Source organism: Pleurodeles waltl, chromosome 4_2, assembly GCF_031143425.1.
Source record: "Pleurodeles waltl isolate 20211129_DDA chromosome 4_2, aPleWal1.hap1.20221129, whole genome shotgun sequence".
Taxonomy (NCBI): domain Eukaryota; kingdom Metazoa; phylum Chordata; class Amphibia; order Caudata; family Salamandridae; genus Pleurodeles; species Pleurodeles waltl.
The window spans coordinates 827,497,904-827,519,158 of NC_090443.1; the positions used below are offsets into that span (position 1 = coordinate 827,497,904).

General features: G+C 44.3%; 1 protein-coding gene across 10 annotated transcripts in view; it reads left to right on the forward strand.

Moving 5' to 3' along the window:
* Nucleotides 1-21,255, forward strand: part of DOCK7 (dedicator of cytokinesis 7) — a 1,022,674-nt gene that overhangs the window by 790,506 nt on the left and 210,913 nt on the right. For all 10 annotated transcript variants that reach the window (XM_069232530.1, XM_069232531.1, XM_069232532.1 and 7 more), the window contains 2 exons: nucleotides 12,761-12,857; nucleotides 21,038-21,134. In XM_069232530.1, the coding sequence (XP_069088631.1) occupies nucleotides 12,761-12,857; nucleotides 21,038-21,134 (194 nt within the window). The remainder of the gene's footprint in view (nucleotides 1-12,760; nucleotides 12,858-21,037; nucleotides 21,135-21,255) is intronic.

The window sequence follows — 21,255 nt, forward strand, 5'->3', positions numbered from 1 at the left end:
TTGTGTTTCGATGGGAAATGCTTTTTGTGTGTTTAATAACTTTGGCCCTGTTTGACAAATCTGAACGAAACCTTTTAAAAAGTGCTACTTTCCGACTAGTTTGCGCATGGAAAGTTTTGGGGTAATCTGTAAACCAGGGGCTGAGAAAAAGCGGGGAGGGTCCCAAAGTGCATTTTCCGCATTCTTTTTTCCATAGGAAATTAAGACACAGCTACAGCCTAAACTACTGAACGAATTTATAACAAATTGGGCAGAAAGCTATATCTTAGTCCAGAAAGAGTGCTGTTGAAATCTGTTGAGTAGTTTTGAAAAAATCAAGGTTAAAAAAATATTACGCAGCGGAAGATCCGCAGAGTTGACAGATCCCAAGCTGAGATCTGAATGGCTGCCACCACCTCAACCAGGAAGTGGTGGCGGCCATCTTATGACTTGGGACTCAGCCCTGGGTCCTAAGAAACAACAAAAGGACTTAAGAGGGCAGGTTACAGATACCTTGACCTCCTAGGCGTGATGGTGGGGTCACATATATATTTTTTTTTATTTGCCACGAGTGGGCCCTGGGGTAGGAAGTGTGGCATTTATTTAAGGGATATGGGCTGGTATCTTAAAAGTGAGGGGGTGTGTGACTTTCCAAGCCTGGCCAATGCCCCGGTTACGCCCATCGCTAGTGGCTGATAATATCATAAAGGAGAGGGGGTCCCTCCTCCCAAAGCTCCAAGACGCCCCAGGGACCCTATTCCCCAGGGCCGATAACTTAAATAAAGGGAGAGGGATGCAATCCCTCTCCCCAAGCCGGGAGAGGGCCCCGGAACAGCAATCCCAGAGCTGACTTTCAAATAAAAGGGAGCAGGGCCATGTGGCACCCTCCCTGAGCCATACGATGGCCCAAGGGACCCTTATCCCCTGGGGCTGGCTCAGTAACGGTGTCCCGGGGCCCCCAGTCCAAAGGGCACCATCTATTTCCCTGCCCTAGAGCACGTGGAGAAAAAATGTAAAGTTCTCCCACCAAGAAGGAGCACAAAGACCTTCCCTGCACGTGCTCTCAAGCAGCAAAATGCTTTGATTGATCCCACCTCGAGTGAGCAGAAAAGAACTGCGCTACCATGGTTAGAGCAATGATGGCACCACCTGCACCCACAATGAGACTAGTTGTGGCATGCCCCCGGGTGAGCACCAGGGCACCGCACTTTATTATTAATAAAATAAAAAAGAAAATGCTGGAGGGGACCCTGGTGCGTCCCCTGCTGCCCAAAAAAGAATAATGGTATGGGGTGCCCAGAGTGGGCATCGGCCACCCCTTTGGTGAAAAAAATGCCAACTCATGCGTGGCCCTAGGGCTCCCCCTGCAGCATCTTATAAAAAAAAATTGTGGGTGACCCTGGTAGGACCGAAACACCCAGAAAAAAGAAAAAAAAAAAAAACAAAGTGAATAATAAATTAGTAGCCATGGGCGCTCTTATATTATTCACTGCTCCTTCAAAGAACACCCCATAATACCCTGGTAAGGCTACATGCATATATTTTGTTTTTGGTGATGTCCTTAGAAGGGACAAGGACATCTCCAATTGTTTTATGTTGTGGGGGGCTATAGAGAGACCTGCAGCTCCCCAGCAACCCCAGAAAAAAAAACTATGGGGGTTATTCTAACTTTGGAGGAGGTGTTAATCCGTCCCAAAAGTGACAGAAAAGTGACGGATTTACCACCAGCCGTATTACGAGTCCATTATATCCTATGGAACTCGTAATACGGCTGGTGGTATATCCGTCACTTTACCGTCACTTTTGGGACGGATTAACACTCCTCCAAAGTTAGAATAACCCCCTATGTCTCCATAAATATTTCTCAGGTTGGAGCTTTTCATCTGCAACTGGGATTGCAGTGCCACCTAGGGGTTGGTTGAATTTTAAGTGTTAAAAATATATCACATGAAACACAAGCCCTTTATGTTGTTAAATTTATCACTGCATTTTTGGGGTGTAAAATGTGAAAAGGTAGAACAGAGATATATTTGACTGGTTATTTTCACATTTTCTCCCTAAATATCTACTAATAAAAACTATGTAAAAAGAAAGAGTCACAGACATGCAATTCAATAAAACTTTATTATATATTTTTTAGTCATTTTTGAAATATTGATTTATCAAAATTATTGGTACTTTTTGGAGAAAGATGATAGAACTGCTTTATATATAGGATTTTAGACATAGGGTGGATGTTGGGTGTGGAGGTTTGGCTGCCTGTGGGGGTTGGCCACAGGCCCTGTGACCAACCTCCCGCTGTGCCTGACGGATTCCCATGTGCAGAGCAGTGATGGCTACCTGTGAGAGTTTGGGCATGGCCAGGCCCTGTGCCAACCTCTCGCCGTGCACGAAGGCCGTGCACAGCAGGAGGTTGGCTTTACGTATAGTAATAAAATATTACTTTACGTTAAAACACCTTAGAAATTGACTGGGAAAAAAACTAAGGTGAAAGTAATGTTGTAGTTAGCTGAAATGTTCAATAACAACGTAACATTTTAAAGTCTAAAAACCATACAAATTCACCAGTTATGTTTAACTTCAGTAACTCGTGTCCAAGGTAACTATAACTCGCGCCATCCACATGCACTGCTAATTACCGCACGTTTTATGTCACTAATGACATCTTCTATCACATCATTGATAATATCACTGCAACATTTCAATGAAATTATTGATGAGAAAACTGGGCATGGCAGGGACGTGAGTTATAGTTACCTTAAGGCACACGTTTAAAACATTATGTTGTTACTGAATATTTCACCAAACTATAACTTTACTTTAACCTTTGTTTTTTTACATTGAACACATAAATAAGATCTACCACTGTGTAGTTAGGAAGGGTATTTATTTACTAATAAGAAGGGTTTTGCCCCCTAATAGAGCACCTGATCCAGAAGAAAACTGGTATGAGGAGCTGGGTGATGCCAGTGGTTGGACACTTCTCTGTACTTAGGCAGGTGCAGGCTTTGCCCTCTGGACCCTGTTTTGGAGGAGGGTGCATCCTTCCCACTGTGATGCGCAAGGCGTCGAAGATCCTTTACCTGCAGCTGCCAGAAGTCGAGGTTAAGACCAATGTTTTCACTGATTGAGCATGGAGAGTCTTGAATACCAAACTCCTGACCATGAGCATCGGTCCTCCTGTCAGGCTGCCCCTTTAGGAAGATCTCCTGTCACAGCAACAGGGCACGGTCACGGTGTGCATGCTCCACCTTAGTGCGTGGGGGTAAAGTGGCGACAGTTGAGAGTTTTGATCTTCTTCCCGAGGTCGGTGATGTCATCTTGGAAGCCAGACATCCCTCCACAGCTACTTTATACTTATGTTGTTGGGATAAGTTTGTGACTTTGTGTTTCTCATGACCAGGGGACCCCCCTTTCTGCACCTCTGTCAGTTCTGGTTGTTTTCTTTCTAACCTGGAAAGAGATTGTCCTGGACACTATAAAGGGTTACATTCGTGATGCCCCCAATGAGACCTCAATCTGGTCCTTGTTTCTCATATGTTCCCCCTCCAAGTCCCAAAACAGCTCATGACTATTAAAACAGTTTTTATAGTGGCCACTACATCAGCCAGGAGGGTCAGCGACCTTCAGGCTCTCTCGGTTTACCCTCTGTAAGGAAATGGCTCCCTGTTGCAGTTACCCCCCACGTTTTGCCTGATACTGATGCTGACTTGACTGAGAAGTGTGCTGGGACCCTGCTAACCAGACCCCAGCACCAGTGTTCTTTCACCTAAAAGGTACCATTGTTTCCACATTTGGCACACCCCTGGCACACAGATAAGTCCCTGGAAGAAAATAATGTTATACATCCGACCCAGATGGGTTTCAGACCTAAACATGGCACTGAAACTGCCTTGATTGCCATAACAGAAGAGGCAAGGAAGAGGATGGACTCAGGTATGGAAACCGCGATTATCCTCCTTGACCTAAGTGCCGCTTTTGATACAGTTGATTTGAAAATCCTTATAGAAAGGGTACAAGGATGTGGGATTGACTGGTCTGCGTTAGATTGGATTTTCTCCTTCCTATATGGAAGGTCTTTTCAGGTACTTGACAGAGAATGTATCTCTAGGAGCACTTTTAGCAGCTGTGGTGTCCCCCAGGGCTCGGCCTTGAGTCCATTGCTTTTTAACATCTACATGAGGCCACTAGCAGGCATAGTTGAGCCCTTCGGACTGAACATAGTTTCTTATGCCGATGATACGCAGCTGATAGTCTCCTTCTCTAACTCCCATCCGGATATGGGCCTAGCCTTAGGCCCTTGTATGAAGGCAGTTGCAACCTGGATGGCTGATAGTAAACTAAAGCTCAACGATGATAAAACGGAGGTTATGTTTTTTGGAAATAAAATTCCCCCTTCTAACGCTAGCATACTGAGAGGAATATCGACCCTCCCCCCCCCTAAAGGCCTGATTAAAAGCCTCGGGGTATGGCTTTATCCCCTTCTCTCAATGGCCCAACATGCAAATAGAGTAGCAGGAACGGCCTTTGCTCTGCTAAGGACCTTGAGGAAGGTGTTAACTATTTTACCTTTCACAGCGAGGAGAATGGTTATCCAGGCACTGATTGGGGCCCGGATTGACTATGGAAATGCGTTGTTCATTGGCTCCCCGAAATATGTAATTCAGAGACTGCAAAGAGTACAAAACGCAGCGGCTCGTCTGCTACTAAACATCCCTAAACATCACTCAATACGGCCAGGAATTGTTTCTTTACACTGGCTCCCGGTAGCAGAAAGGATTCAGTTCAAGACCCTGTGCCATGTTCACAGATCTATATTTGAGAAGGGACCTGAAATGTGGAAAACTCTTGTTCAGGCCTATATTCCAGCTAGACCTCTTAGATCCTCCTCAGCTAATCTGGCTAAAGTTCCAATCATGAAGAAAGCCAGATGGGGAGGAAGAACGGTAGCCTATCAAGGAGCGTTACTTTGGAATAACCTTCCTCTCAAGTTGAGAGTCAATTCTCAAGAGTTGTTGTTCAGAAAAGAATTGAAGACCTGGCTATTTAAAACTTAAATCCCCTGAATAATTTTTTTAAGCAGTATGTCATCACTATGGCTGTATAAGCGCTACGAGGCCGTTGGCATTTGGGCGCTATATAAACCTCTATAACATAACATAACATAACTCTTGTAAAAGATACCAGTGGTACCAAGGGCCGTGTGACCAGGGAAGGTCCCTAAGGGCTGCAGCATATGTTGTGCCACCCTAAAGATCCGCTCACCTAACACATGCGCACTGCCATTGCAGATTGTGTGTGTTGGTGGGGAGAAAAAGACAAAGTCAACATGGCATCTCCCTCAGGATGCCATGCACACAAAATACTGCCTGTGGCATAGGTAAGTCACCCCTCTAGCAGGTCTTACAACCCTAAGGCAGGGTGCACTATACCACAGGTGAGGGCATAGCTGCATGAGCAATATGCCCCTACAGTGTCTAAGTCTATTCTTAGACATTGTAAGTACAGTTGTGGCCATATTAAGTATATGGTCTGGGAGTTTGTCAAAAACGAACTCCACAGCTCCATAATGGCTACACTGAATACTGGGAAGTTTGGTATCAAACTTCTCAGAATAATAAACCCACACTGATGCCAGTGTTGGATTTATATAAAAATGAACACAGGGGGCATCTTAGAGATGCCCCCTGTATTTTACCGAATTGTTCAGTGCAGGACTGACTGGTCTGTGGCAGCCTGCTGCTGAGAGACGAGTTTCTGACCCCATGTGGTGAGGGCCTTTGTGCTCTCTGAGGACAGAAACAAAAGCCTGCTCTGGGTGGAGGTGCTTCACACCTCCCGCCTGCAGGAACTGTAACACCTAGCAGTGAGCCTCAAAGGCTCAGGCTTCGTGTTACTATGCCCCAGGGCACTCCAGCTAGTGGAGATGCCCGCCCCCTGGACACAGCCCCCACTTTTGGCGGCAAGTCCAGAGGAGATAATGAGAAAAACAAGGAGGAGTCACCCACCAGTCAGGACAGCCCCTAAGGTGTTCTGAGCTGAGGTGACCCCTGCCTTTAGAAATCCTCCATCTTGATTTTGGAGGATTCCCCCAATAGGAATAGGGATGTGCCCCCCTCCCCTCAGGGAGGAGGCACAAAGAGGGTGTAGCCACCCTCAAGGACAGTAGCCATTGGCTACTGCCCTCCCAGGCCTAAACACATCCCTAAATTCAGTATTTAGGGGCTCCCCAGATCCCAGGAAATCAGATTCCTGCAATCTAAAGATGAAGAAGGACTGCTGACCTGAAGCCCTGCAGAGAAGACGGAGACACCAACTGCTTTGGCCCCAGCCCTACCGGCCTGTCTCCCCACTTCAAGAAAAACTGCAACAGCGACGCGTCCCCCAGGGTCCAGCGACCTCTGATGCCTCACAGGACTACCCTGCATCTAAAAGGACCAAGAAACTCCCAAAGTCAGCGGCCCTGTTCCACAAAGACTGCAACTTTGCAACAAAGAAGCAACTTTTGAAGACCACACGTTTCCCGCCGGAAGCGTGAGACTTTCCACTCTGCACCCGACGCTCCCGGCTCGACCTGCGGAAAACTAACTCTACAGGGAGGACTCCCCGGCGACTGCGAGCCCGTGAGTAGCCAGAGTTGACCCCCTTGAGACCCCACAGCGACGCCTGCAGAGGGAATCCAGAGGCTCCCCCTGACCGTGACTGCCTGCTTCCAAGAACCCGACGCCTGAGAAACACACTGCCCCCGCAGCCCCCAGGACCTGAAGGATCTGAACTCCAGTGCAGGAGCGACCCCCAGGCGGCCCTCTTCCTAGCCCAGGTGGTGGCTACCGCAAGGAGCCCCCCCCCCCCTTGCCTGCCTGCATCCCTGAAGAGACCCCCGGGTCTCCCCATTGAATCCTATTACAAACCTGACGCCTGTTTGCACTCTGCACCCGGCCGCCCCTGTGCCGCTGAGGGTGTACTTTCTGTGCCTGCTTGTGTCCCCCCCGGTGCCCTACAAAACCCCCCTGGTCTGCCCTCCGAGGTTGCGGGTACTTACCTGCTGGCAGATTGGAACCAGGGCACCCCTATTTCCATTGAAGCCTAATGCGTTTTGGGCACCACTTTGACCTCTGCACCTGACCGGCCCTGAGCTGCTGGTGTGGTAACTTTCGGGTTGCCTTGAACCCCCAACGGTGGGCTACCTTGGACCCAACTTTGAACCCCGTAAGTGCTTTACTTACCTGTGAACCTAACAAATACTTACCTCCCACATGAACTGTTGATTTTTGCACTGTGTCCATTTTCAAAATAGCTTATTGCCATTTTTGCCAAAACTGTACATGCTATTGTGATGATTCAAAGTTCCTAAGATACCTGAGTGAAATACCTTTCATTTAAAGTATTGTTTGTAAATCATGAACCTGTGGTTCTTAAAATAAACTAAGAAAAGATATTTTTCTATATAAAAACCTATTGGCCTGGAATTGTCTTTGAGTGTGTGTTCCTCATTTATTGCCTGTGTGTGTACAACAAATGCTTAACACTACCCTCTGATAAGCCTACTGCTCGGCCACACTACCACAAAATAGAGCATTAGAATTATCTCTTTTTGCCACTATCTTACCTCTAAGGGGAACCCTTGGTCTCTGTGTATGCTATTTCTTACTTTGAAATAGTACATACAGAGCCAACTTCCTACACCCTCCACACACCAGCTTTTCCCTGACAAACTCATACTTTGGATGCATGTGTCTTTCCTGGCAAAAGTTGTCTTGTCGGCCAGATCATCAGTCTACCTATTTTTTTCGCTCCATCTTATCCTTCTGAGGAGGAGTAAAGACTACCACTGCCTGGACCCGGAGAGAGCTCTCCATTTTTACATTGTTTTCACCTAAGACCATTGAGTGGACAGTCAGCTCTTCATCTGGTTAACTGGAGCAAAAAAGGGCAAGGTTGTGCAGAAGCAGACGGTCTCTCAATGGATTGTACTCTGCTTTAAGAGCTGCTACAAATTAGCTAAGGAGTATCCTCCTGAGGGCTTGAGGGCCCATTCCGCGCACTGGACCCAGGATGTTCGCCCTCCTGCCACCTTGCTTCCACCAGAGGCACCCAGGGACCTTTTGCCTGCCGCAACTGCCACTGCACCTTCTTCGCATTCCAAACGACAGACCCCTCAGCCACAGAACCGTCACACACCTATCCAGAACACCTCAAGCTCATCTTCCACAACATCCGCTCCCTTCACAAGCACGACATGGAACTTTGGGACCTGATAGACTCCACCCATCCTGACATCGCCTTCTTCACCGAGACATGGACAAACACAGCATCAGAACTGGATATCACCATCGCCTACAAACTGCTCTGCAAAGACCGACTTTCTAGATCATGCGACGGACTAACCATTGCCCACAGGACCACCCTCCGCCTATCAATCAACACACAGGAACACTCCCCCCTCATGGAGCACCCCCACTTCCAAGTCCACGTCACCCCAAAGGTCATCATCCGAAGCACCTTCATCTACAGGCCACCCGGCCCCGTCCAGCCTTTAGTGACTCCATTGTCGATTTCAGAGCCCCCCCACACTCGCTTCCACCAACTACTTACTTCTCGGAGACCTCAACTTCCACATCGACACGCGACTGGAGAACCTGAACCCAATCGGTCTCAAGCAATTGGTCACCTCATCAATGCACATCGCCATACACACACTCAAACCCAACTTTTCTGCCAGCAGCAATGTCACTATCAACGCTCAACACCGCTACTCTGAACGACCACCACTGCATCCATTTCTCCATCACCACACCTACAACTCATGTCAACACTTCCCCACCCAAAGCCCCCCCAGGAAATGGAACCAGGCCACAGAGGAGCAACTTAACAATACCCTCAGCAACTCGCCACCCGACACAACATATGCCAACACCTCAGCGCGCAACCTCCGCCAACACCTAGCTCCACTCCGAACGACCACAGGGAAACACACCACCAAGAAAGCCAGCTTGTTCACCCCCGCACTCCAGGAATCAAAGCGCATCTGCAGGAAACTGGAGAAAAGATGGAAGAGCAAATCCCTGGAGGACCTTGCAGCCTTCAAATCGGCCATAAGATCCTACTATGGACTCATTTGAGCCACCAAAAAAAAAAAACCTGCAGGACGGTATCAATGCCACCACTCAACACAAAATAACTTTTCGCCTTCATCAAGAAATTCACCAAACCACAAGCTGAAGCCACTAACATCCCTCCATCCCAGGACCTCTGCAACAGACTAGCTGCCTTCTTCCATCAGAAAATCAAGGATATCTACAATAGCTTCGGACCCCAAGACTCTCTGAACTCACCAACAACGCCCTGTTCCAGATGCACTGAACCCCCACAATTCCTGCACCCCTGGACCCACCTCACGACAGACGAAACTCACCCCATCATGAGCAGCATCCCGTCCGGAGCACCCGCCGATACTTACCACCATTACATCTTCAAAAAAGCCAGTGCCTCAATCGCAACCAAGCTCTGCAAGACCATCAGTAGCTCCCTAGAATTGGCCACCCTACCCGAGAACTCGAGGCACGCCGAGATCTGCCTGCTCCTGAAGAAACCCACGGCTAACCCCACGGATCTCAAGAATTACCGCCCCATCTGGTTGCTGCCTTTCCCAGCCAAGGTCACCTAAAAAGCAATCAACGCTCAGTTCTGCCAACACATCAAGGACAATAACATCCTGGACATCTCCCAATCAGGATTCAGAACCAACCACACCACTGAGACCGCCCTGCTCGCCACCACAGATGACATCCGCTCTCTCCTCAACCGCCGCCAAACAGCACCCCTCATCCTGCTGGACCTATCGGCCACCTTCGATACAGTGTCCCACCGCACCCTATGCGCCAGACTCCATGCAGCATGCATACGTGGCAATATCCTTCGGTGCATACACTCCTTCCTGACTGGCAGAATGCAGAGAGTTAGTGTCCCGCCACACCTGTCAGAACCTACAGAGATCAGCTGTGGAGTAGCCAAGGATCCCACACTGTTCAATGTCTACATGGCCCCATTCGTCAGAAACTAAGGATTGAACAACGTCTCCTGCGCCAATGACAACCACTGATCATCTCCCTGACGAAAAAACCCACAACGGCCAAGAGGAACTTCCAAGACGGGATGGAAGCAGTCACAGCCTGGATGAAGGAGAGCTGCCTTAAGCTAAACTCCGACAAGACCAGGATCCTCATCCTGGGACCCTCCTCCTCAGCCTGGGATGACTCCTGGTAGCCCTCCACACTTGGCACCCCCTCACCCCCCAACAGATCACACATGCAACCTCGGCATCCTCCTTGGTTCGGCGCTCACCATGACAAGACAGGTCAACGCCGTCGCCTCCACCTGTTTCCACACCCTCCGACTTCTCTAGAAGATCTTCAGTTGGATTCCACATGACTGCCGCAGGACCGTAACACACACCCTGATCACAAGCAGACTTGACTATGGCAACACCCTGTATGCTGGAACCACCAAGAAGAACCTGAGCAAGATACAACAAACCCAGAATGCCTCCACCAGACTATCAAGAACATCCCTCTCCGAGAACAAATCACAGGGCACCTGATAGATCTCCACTGGCTCCCCGTCGATGAGAGGATCAACTTCAGGTCCTCGTACACGCTAACGAGGTCCTCCACAACCTTGGACCCACCTACCTCAACCACTGCATCACCTTTTACTGCCCTGCAAGACCTCTCTCTGCTCCTCCCAGCAGGCATTCGCCACCGTACCACGCTTAAGGAAGTCCTCAGCTGGTGGGAGAACCTTTACCTACCTTGCGGGAAAATGCTGCAACACCCTGCCTCCCCACCTCAGGCAGTCGCCATCGCTAGCTCAATTCAGGAGGGACCTTAAGACCTGGCTCTTCAACTGAATCTTGTGAACCTACCCCACAACGCCTTGAGACCCTACGGGTGAGTACTGCACTTTAAAAATGAGAGGTGTTGCTTGAGTATCTATTTTAAGGTGAGGAATGAAACATTTCCTAGCTATCGTATCGGAAAGTTTCAATTCTATTAAGTACACACAGGCGAGTACTTTGTCACTGCCATTCTACCAGAATCAGAGCAAAATAATGGGGGTTATTACAACTTTGGAGAAGGTGTTAATCCGTCCCAAAAGTGACGGTAAAGTGGCGAATATACCACCAGCCGTATTACGAGTCCATTATATCCTATGGAACTCGTAATACGGCTGGTGGTATATCTGTCACATTTGGGACGGATTAACACCTCCTCCAAAGTTGTAATAACCATCAATGTTTTTAAAGAACTGCACTCAATTGCCAAACAAATCTGGAGGTCTGATGTAGAATAGCAGCGCATAAACTCAAAATCCCAGCACCAGAAGGACTAGTGCTACCAGACTACAAACGTTATTAAGTGGTTGCATAGCTGCTGACTAAATGGTTAACCAGAACAACATTGTACAAAAAATACAAATTAGAGCAGGAACTGGCCTCCAGGTCGTTAGTCAAGGGCAGTATAGGGAATTGCGGGCACTCCAGGATTGATGTACAGAGCAAGATTTTTCTGGAACAGATGAAGGTGCTCCATATACCCCACAATATACAAATATAGTGGCTATCTGGTTTACATCACATGGTTAAAATACTGGTTTGCATGGAAAAAGCCTTGTATAGCAAGCATAAGGTGACAAATGCAAGCAGTTTGCTGAGAACAATTTTGATCTATATTCGCACCAATACCATGTCTGAAGAGCAGTTCCTAATTACAGTTCAGTCAAGGGAGCTGTAGAAATTACCTGGGAAAGCTGCACGGAATCACTTGGAAGATATCTTCAGCTCCGTCCTACACCTTTGGATGCTCTCTATAACAAAGAATGCTGACAAGTGACATCGACCTATGAAATGCAACACGAGGCCACATAGCTAGCGTATAAACTGGAATAATAAAATTTCAAAGTGGGAAATTTAGACCGAGCAGTGAAGGCGTGTTCCCTAATCTCATGCCAACTATTGGTCAAACAACAGCTATCCTGCGCTCAAAGCATGTTAGCCTAAAACCCCATCTTCTAAATGGCCATTAGAAATGTTAATGCCATCGAAAATCTCAGTTTAAACACATATTGGACCAGTTCACAAAAAATAGAAATAAATTCGACTTTACATAAAAACAGTTTATAAGAGAGATTTCCAAACAGCAGTATATTCCATGCATGACCAATTCCAGACGATTTAACTGTTCCATATTATTGATTTTAGAAAACAGCCACTAATTCAAAAGGCACTACAAGGGCTTGATAGGTTTTCTGAAGGCATGCTGATGGCATGAGGGTCTCAGGATACTGTGTGAGGGTGTCGTCTTGCCTTCTTTAAAGACATTTCAATTGGTTCACTACTTTATTGTCATTTTGACTTTCATATGGAGCTCTAAGCTTGCAGTTCGCCTCCAGCACCTAGTCTTCACTTTACCTGGTGCTTATCATTCTTTGCAAGCTCTTTAAAGGTTTTGCATTAGGATTGTAATTTATTATGTACCATTTTTATGATGTTTTCCCCAAGACTGTAGGTACAAAAATCTTGTGTTGATGCTTGAAAACTCTGCATGGGGTTTGAGGTTCCCATGTTCGAACTACCTCCATCTCACAGCATCCAGGTGTGCTGTGTGGTCTGGTATGATCTGTGCTTAACACAACCACTAACCATTATCGGTAACTTGACTGTGAGTGGTTAACTGTACACCAGGGAAAATATGACACTTGCTTTTTAACTCATATCTTGCAGAAAGAAGTCCTTCTGGGAGTGCTTTTGGAAGTCAAGAGAATCTAAGGTGGAGAAAAGATATGACTCATTGGCGGCAAAATACAGAAAAATTTGACAAGTAAGCCACTTCACAAATATGTATTAAGACTACAGTGATTATTTTTCAGATACTGTTATCTCATATTTTTTGTGGCATCAGATGATTTCTCATTCTCTAAAGATTTCACACTGGAGCTCAAGGGTTCTACTCTGGCTCTGAATCGATAAAGCAGAACTTCTGTGTTCTTTGATAGTGTGCACGTTCTGCAGTGCAACAGTGAAGGTGCATGGTAATGAAGTAACATGCTTGTAGACTGTACAGCTTGCTGAACACAACGTAAAGATTTCGGGCTTAAATGGGTCCTCTAATGTTATGGATCATATTTCTGTTTCCATCCTTACTGAGCCCTAAAATCCTATTTACTGTGCCTTCCCTAATTGCTGACTCTTGATTATTTTTCCACATGTGCTGTGTATTTAGAGGCAACAAAACAACAAGGTATTGTAAAACTGGTGTGCTGCTTGTTTATGTATTTTGTGCTTCTTCATAATTTACCGGCATAATTCTGGTTTGTTTGTGGAGTTTTCTGTTTACTTATCAGACCCAGTGTTGCTGTATGCCCCTTGGTTTTCTTATATATGCATCTAAATGGTCAATATAGTGGGTGTTGAGTCATTGACTTAGGTTTTCATTGCGATGCCAAGCCCACACTAGATTAAAACTACAGTGTGCAGTGTTTTAAAGCAGTTGTGTGTTGCTGGTCAGATGTATGCTTTCCCTCTGAAATAGAGCAAGAACCATTTTCAGAGATGCTATAGTAGTGGACAACCAAATGGCACGCTGGGATCCTTCCCTGCCGCAGAGAAGTTGTAGAACTTTATCCTGGTTATTTTTGTCTATGGCTGTTCAGAAAGTAGTCTCTTGAAAGAAATTCCCTCTTCCAACATCAGTTACACAATATTAAATAGAATTCATCTCAATAAACGAAGGTCAGTTTCCAGTTAAATAGCTCCAGCTGATTTGTTTGGTCAGGCTTCAACACATAATAGTATCAAATATGCAACAAAGAAGCACAGTCAGGTTCCATTCAATATGGACATCTCGGAACTCAGCTGAACTAGTCTGTGCAGAGCTCAAACAATGATGGCCCTGAAGCCTTGTTTTTCATAAAAGGCTCGTCTGTGTATTTGCCTGGAAAACACGTGAAACCTTCCATTTAATTTTATCTCTGCCCAACTTTATTACTCTTTAATGATTTTTCACTTGTATCCTATTTGTTTCGATCTTAACTAGCAAGGTATGGTATAAACGGTGTGCTGCTGGTGGGTTGACTTAAAGAGCTAACCGTTTCAGATAACGTTTAGTTTTTGATGATTATAATGGACATTTGCACATAAAGTTGGGTAAGCCTCTCAATTCCTAATACTAAATAGGAATAAGTATTGCCTGCTAAAACCTCTCAAAAACAGAAATGTTTGTATATGTCGGATTCATACCTGGCGATATTAACTGTATAATTCCCCCGATGCTTCAAGAAGACAAGCAAGTGGTGATACAGTTATTTTAGCATTTGGAACCTGTCATAGATTCAGTGATCTACACATTGATTCCACAGGATGTCATCATACTAAATCGTGCCATTGATACCCACTTGTTGAAATGCATATGTAATAAAGGTGGTGATTTTTCGTGTTTTTGGTCTGCTTCGCACCATTTTACTGCTCAGAACATCTGATGGCCCTCAGCCCCATTTGACAGTCAGTCTGAGGCAAAATGTTCGTAAATACCGGACAAGGTTACACGTACATACCCTTCGTTTGATGACAAACAGCAACACGCATTTGCAATGCATTGAGTCTTGCATTTGCTCAAGTGAGAGCTAATAGCGTTGTAAATTCCTAACTGGACTTTTCTTGCCACATAAATTGAAAATGAAAAGTAAAACAGTTGACATAAGCGAGCCGATTCAAAGCGCCACGGCCACCATGAGCACGAGCTCGAAGGAGAGAGATAAAACAAAAAGGAAGTTTGCTCGCTGTCAAACTTTTCAGCAAACGTGCAATTATCCATGTAACAGGGTCGGTGTCCCAGGTGGTAAAAAAACCGCCCCAAGGAGGGACAAACGTAAAGCATTTACCAATGATAACAAAGGATTTTTGAAAGACAAGCCCATGAACGAGTGATAGTGATGGGCTGTGGGTGTGGTTAAAAAACGACAGTTAGATTACAACAGGTCAAAGAGCTTGCACGATTGATCTAAAAAGTAGGCGATAGGGTGTTTATGCAAATGAAATGTGTCTCTGCCCTTGCGGTAACATACCATTGGAGACAGACATTTATTGCCTGTTTTTGAATTCTCTCCATGCATACATATTATTGCCTTTCTGATATTTTCCAGTGATCTCCCTCCTATGAGTTATATGTGTGAACAGCAACAGGTTCACACCATTAGTCTGCTCCTAGACCTCAACTCATGTCCAAGTTCATTAAACAGATTTAGAAATATGAAGGGGTATAAACTAAATCAGGTAAAACAATACTCATGCAGTGTATAATTGTTCATGTGAGAGGCATCATTAGTTACAATACAATGATTTCCTGATATCCCCACTCCTATCATCAAGATATCAGATGAATATTTCCGCACAGGGGCTGATAGCGTACCCTCACCCCCTATCCCCAGCCTTTTCAAATGTTTGCTGTCTGAACCATGTTTCTGTTTTTAGGTCTGGCATTAGGCAACATATTTTTCTTTTTCTAAAATATATATATATATATATATATATATATATATATATATATATATATATATACATATATATATATATACTTACAGAGCTTCCTCCCAACCCTGTTAATCCATTGGTCCATTGCGTCACTCACAATTGTGGGGGCATTGGATAAGTCTGCTTCAGCCATTGGTTAAATTTACTGTGAGTGCCTGCAATCTGCTCTTTCACAAGGTGCACATCCGCACATACATTTGTTCCCTCCAGTGTCAGAGAATGCTATGGCAGTCTCCACTATTTTGGGCTAAAAACTGCTATGCTTTAAGCTGGTGTTTTTTCCTCTATTGGCAAAGCTGGGATCTCATCTAAATACAAATTTATAAAACCATGACAAAACATGCGTTGACAAAGCTAGAAGGCTTACAGCCAACACTTCATCTATTCATCCATCAATATATTTATTCGGTTCAAATAAATAAATAAACTATAAAAGCAGCACAACATCACATATGATAGTTGCTTTAACCCCATAAAACAAAATAAAATCAGAGATCTCTTAAAAAGTAATCGTAAAATGCATACCCCACAGTCACTTATTCTTAGTTGCTCTACACTCCATATCCCAGGGCATTTCTTCGTCTAGTGTTTTTGCCAGTGATTGTTTTTGTTTTTAATTTCCCGTCCTGTCCCTGTTGCTATCCGGTGCAGATGAGAAACTTTCCCTCTGGGTGATTCCGGCAATGAAATCCAGCATTGCAGTGTTTGCATACTACAACACGTCTACTGAACGTGCCTCTCTTCAGTTGTGCATTCTGCATTGGCTCAGTGCATCCACTACATTAGTCTGTCTTTGACCTCATTGTTACACTATGAATCAGCCTTTCACTCTCCTAAGGTTGATAAAATGAGTATCACTTAGCTGGATAAAAAATGCTAACTAAATCAGCACTAAGATACCTGTCAAGGGGAACGCACACTTTAGAAATAAACATTTTGACTGCTGGTAGAACTCGACTTTGGTACTGTTTGTTTTGCATTTTTTGGTACGTTGGCATTGGAAGATATAGGATGCTTTATCGACTATTGCGTTTTATTTTCGTTACTGGACTTCCGACAGAAGGCACCCAACTTTGAGAAACTAACCCGCAGTAACTTATCCTCCTTTCTTTGCTTCCCAGTTGAATTTATGTTCCCTTCTTTTTTTTAAATGTCCATAATAAATGAAGTAGTATTTGACTAAATAAAAATCAGCATCCTGTTTTCATTTTTTTAAAATGCTTGTGGTTCCCTGAAAAAATATTCATGCATCACTTGCGATTTTAAAAGACAGCATTACCACTGCTTTTTAGGAGAATGTTCCACAGCTCATTAATATCCGATTAAAATGTGATCACACAGTGAACAGGTAACAGTTATGTGTGGAAAAAGGTGACCTCTACTTTCGATGCTGCATTTTAAGAATGCTAGCATTTTATGCACATGGACTAAAGGGAAAACATATATAGCACGTTTCTTAAGCCGTAACTTCCTCCCTTTTGACTTCATTTGTCCTCTGTTTTATGAAACATTTTTTTCTCGTAATATCTACATCAGATATTCATTTTTGATAGTAACACCAACCGCTCCAAATTAACTAGTGTAGATTTGAACTTTTTGCTTTGTTAGTGACCCATGATTGAGCATGTTTTCGAGTAAGAACAGAACGTGGTATCTGTCACAAAAGTAATCAAACCCCATCCTATGCTGAAGGTAATAGGTGTTTTTATATATTTTACTAAGTTGCCATTTACTTGTGGACAGTGTGTGATTGTGCTCTTTGCTAAAAGGTGAGAAATGGCTCTAGTGAATCATTCTAACAATATTGTTAGAGAAATTCAATTGAAAACCTGATATTTGAATGAAACGTAGTAAGAGTACCCCGCAAACCAACTCTGAGCAACAGTCCAGAGTGAAAGGCAAGCCCACGCTGCTTCCACCCATGTTGGTGCCATTTTTAGCATGTCAGCCTGGTTGATGCTGGTACACGTTTTCATAAACTTTATTACAATGGAGTCTGTATATAAAAAGTAGAATCAAGGACTGGTCATTTTGCATTAATTACAGTTGGAAACAAGCATTTACAATGCACTAGGGCTCGCATTTTTTAGAGTTAGAGCTATTGGCATTGTAAATCTCGATGGGCCTGATTTATAACTTGGTGGACGTGTTACTCTGTCACAGTAGTGACGAATATCCCGTCCGCCAAAATCTAAATCCCATAGGATTTACGGGGATTTATATTTTGTCGGACAGGATATTTGTCACCATTGCGACGGAGTAACCCATCTGCTGAGTTATAAATGAGGCCCAATGTCCTCTACTTGTGCTGTTTGGTTTGGTGTGGAGTGGATGTATGTGGGGTGGAGTGGAATTATGTGGGTTGTATTGGAATTGTGTGTGGTAGAGTTGTGTGGTGTGGAGTGCATTTGTGTAGTGGAATTATGTGGCATGGTGTGCAGTGGAATTTTGTAGACAGTAATTTTATGGTATTGAGTGTACTGTAATTATGTGGAGTGGGATTGTGTGTCATAGAGTGCAACTATGTGGAATGGAATTTTGTGTTGTGGAGTGGTATTTAGTGGAGACACTGCATTGAATGACAATTAAAAATCTAACATAAGTAGGTGATTTTGGTGACAGGAAGGGTCTGTGAGACTCTGGAAAATGACAAAGGAAAGTACATGTAGAAAAACAAGTCAGAAAGTCTGTACTACTATAGACTCACCCTAATGTAGACTGAGCAAAACAAAAAAGTAATGTGTATAATGTTTGAATTAATCGCAGCAACAGGTAATTACCTGGCTACATCCCTTTCCATCATTATTTTGTTCACCATGCAAAATAATGCATGGTGAGGCTCAAACAGGAACAGGCCAAATGCAAAATTAGCATTTGTCCTGCTTCAATAGGAGCAATCCAAGCCAAACTGCTGGGCATGTCCCTCAAGCAGATTAGCATCTCAGTTTAAGCCACTCGCTAGTATCAGTGCAGTGCCACCATTGTGTCAAAGGGTAAGCATGCACTGTGCAATGTGTACACAAGAAGAGAGATGCTGGGACATGGATTATTCAGGCAGTAAAGTCCGTGGGTGGATCACCAAGGGAAGAGGCACAAAAGAAAGGGTGAAGCATACCGACAGTATGCAGAGAAAAGTAGTTGTGTTATCGACTGCCACTTGCACATGCAAAATCTAAATTACTTTCTAAACATTTCCATTGGTTACTTCTTAATTCTCAGAAAACAATAAGGGTGTAGGGATGTGCGATTAAAATATGTACCATCCAAAATGACTGTGATGTGAAAGGAAAAGAGGGGGAGTTATCTCCTGTTGTGATCTTGAAAGAAATAATGCTTTGGAAACAGTTGTGTTCTGAGCTGGACAAAAGCGTGCATTTTGAATAGATAATGGGGTTTGGTGGCCAAAGGATTGGAGGCCGCAGACGAGGGGCCGATTCCATGAGTGACTTCCAGTGTCCCCACACAGTGGGGAAGTGCTTTAAGATGGAATGTGCAAGGAGTCAGATGGGAGGAGTGCCCGAGACGATCAACAAATAAGCATTTTGAGCGCAGACATACTTACAAATGTGTGTGGCATGCACTAATCTTTTCTTCCTGAGAGTAAGCTATGGCAGCGCATATGCCACTCTCCTCAGGGCATCCGTGGGAAGCATCCCGAGGCGGGCCGCTCCTGTGCCCCCATGAGGATCTGAGCCACTATCTTACAGAGGCAGCACATGACAGCAGATGGCACCTAGGGTGATTCTCGCTCCCAACCTTCCCAGTGTCTGTGTGCACAAGAATCTATTGCCTCATATGACCTGGCAGCGAGACTAATGTTGCCCCAATGCATGCTGGCATGGGGGAATTCAGAACTAGACCCTGCTCAGCCCTGTCAGAAGGTGCAGCTGTGGATGTAGGCGTGGCGTCATGGACGAGATAACAATATGATTTTACAGCCAGCGATTTTCTCTGCAGATCTGCAGCGCATAACTGGAGTCCAAGTAAATAGTTGTGGTCACGATTCTCTTTGTGCGGTGGCAGCACCCGGGTGTGGAAACAGGCACCCTGGGAAAACAGCCTCTAACATGTGACCTTGGTCTTTGAATGCACAGCAAGTGTAACAAAAGGAGAACAAGATTTACAGCCCTGTTTACAGAAACATAGAAATTCAGGGAGGAGGGTTGTGCAACAAGGACGACGACTCGTGAGTGCCGTAATGGTCCTTTTAATTGAACATGCACGACAAACTTGGTGTTCTTAGGCTGTTATTGCACTATGTGCAGGGGGTTATTGCACTACATGCTACACCAATACACCTTTCAAGCATGCCTTTATACAGGGTCTAATTTGCTTCTTTAAAAAAAAAAAAAAAAAAACGAGCAATTTTTACGTTGAAAAGCCAAGGCATACTTTTGAAAGTCTGGGAGCGCTAATCCCCCCTTCTTGCATTTCCTTTGTAGTTTCCTCCAAGAGAAACATGTCCCTTTGGATGCATGCTTGAAAGATGTATTGGTGGAAAATCGTATTGCTTGTATACATTCAGGAACATAATTTGTTAGAATGTTGTACAAATGCTCCCTTTGGTTGTGTGTGTGGTTAGTATGTGTTCATTCAAGATGAGATAGATTCAGTTGTGAGGGCACATGCAAACGTTAGAATGTTATACGAGTGAGTGACTGGTTTGTCTTGATGATGTACAAATATTTTATACAGAGTATGGGTGCACATATCCATCCTACCAAATGTAAAATGTTTTAATTCGGTCTGAATGTAACAGTGACTTGTGGGTTCTTGTGTTTGCATTGTTGTATCCTCCAGTGCATTCTGTAGTTGATTCATTGTGGTTCAGACCTTATTTTTTAATAAATATATCCAGTCCAAACCTCCATGAAACCGTTTTTCTGTGAAAGCAACTAGGTCATAGTTACCCATTTTCGAGGCATATGTTTGGTTCTAGTGCTTCATGTGAGATATAGAAACTTGGAATCAGGCAACTTTGAGATACTTCACTTTTAGTATGTTCCATAATGCATCACATGTGCATACAAATGACAGAGTTAAATATGTTAACCCAAGAAGTCCTAGGTCAGTGTTCAGGAAACTTCATCTGTCCAAGCACATGTTATGTCCAGGAGGCTTTTTGAAATTTGATGGAGTATGGTAAAAAAAAAAAAAACTTGATTCGTAAAGTGCGAGTTAACCGTAACCATAATGTGATATCATGCTATTATAATACATTTATTATTAACTTTTTATATGCGTGTTTGTATCTGTCCATTTTCTAAAAGTATTAACTGATATATGTGTGCATTAAAGACCCTTTTTGTGCTTAATTGTGATTCTGTCCCATCTGTTCTTTGCTGAGAATGTGCGTTTACTGTATTGACATGATTTCTATTTGTGCGTATTTAGATAAAGATTGTTAGCAATGTATACTTTAATCATTTTAAAATAACCTGTTACTCAAATGCAGTACTTGTTCACATTTAGATCAAGGGCAGAGTTGGAACATGAAGCACTTATTGATGGAAATCTTGCAACAGAAGCCAATCTGATTGTTTTAGACACACTGGAAATAATTGTACAGGTAAGAAGTTTGTACTGTGTTCTTGTTTTTTAAGGATTGAAGAACTATCCTGTGATTGTGATGTTCTATCCTTAACATGAGTATGACAGCTCTGCATAGATGTTTCAATCTATCTAATATT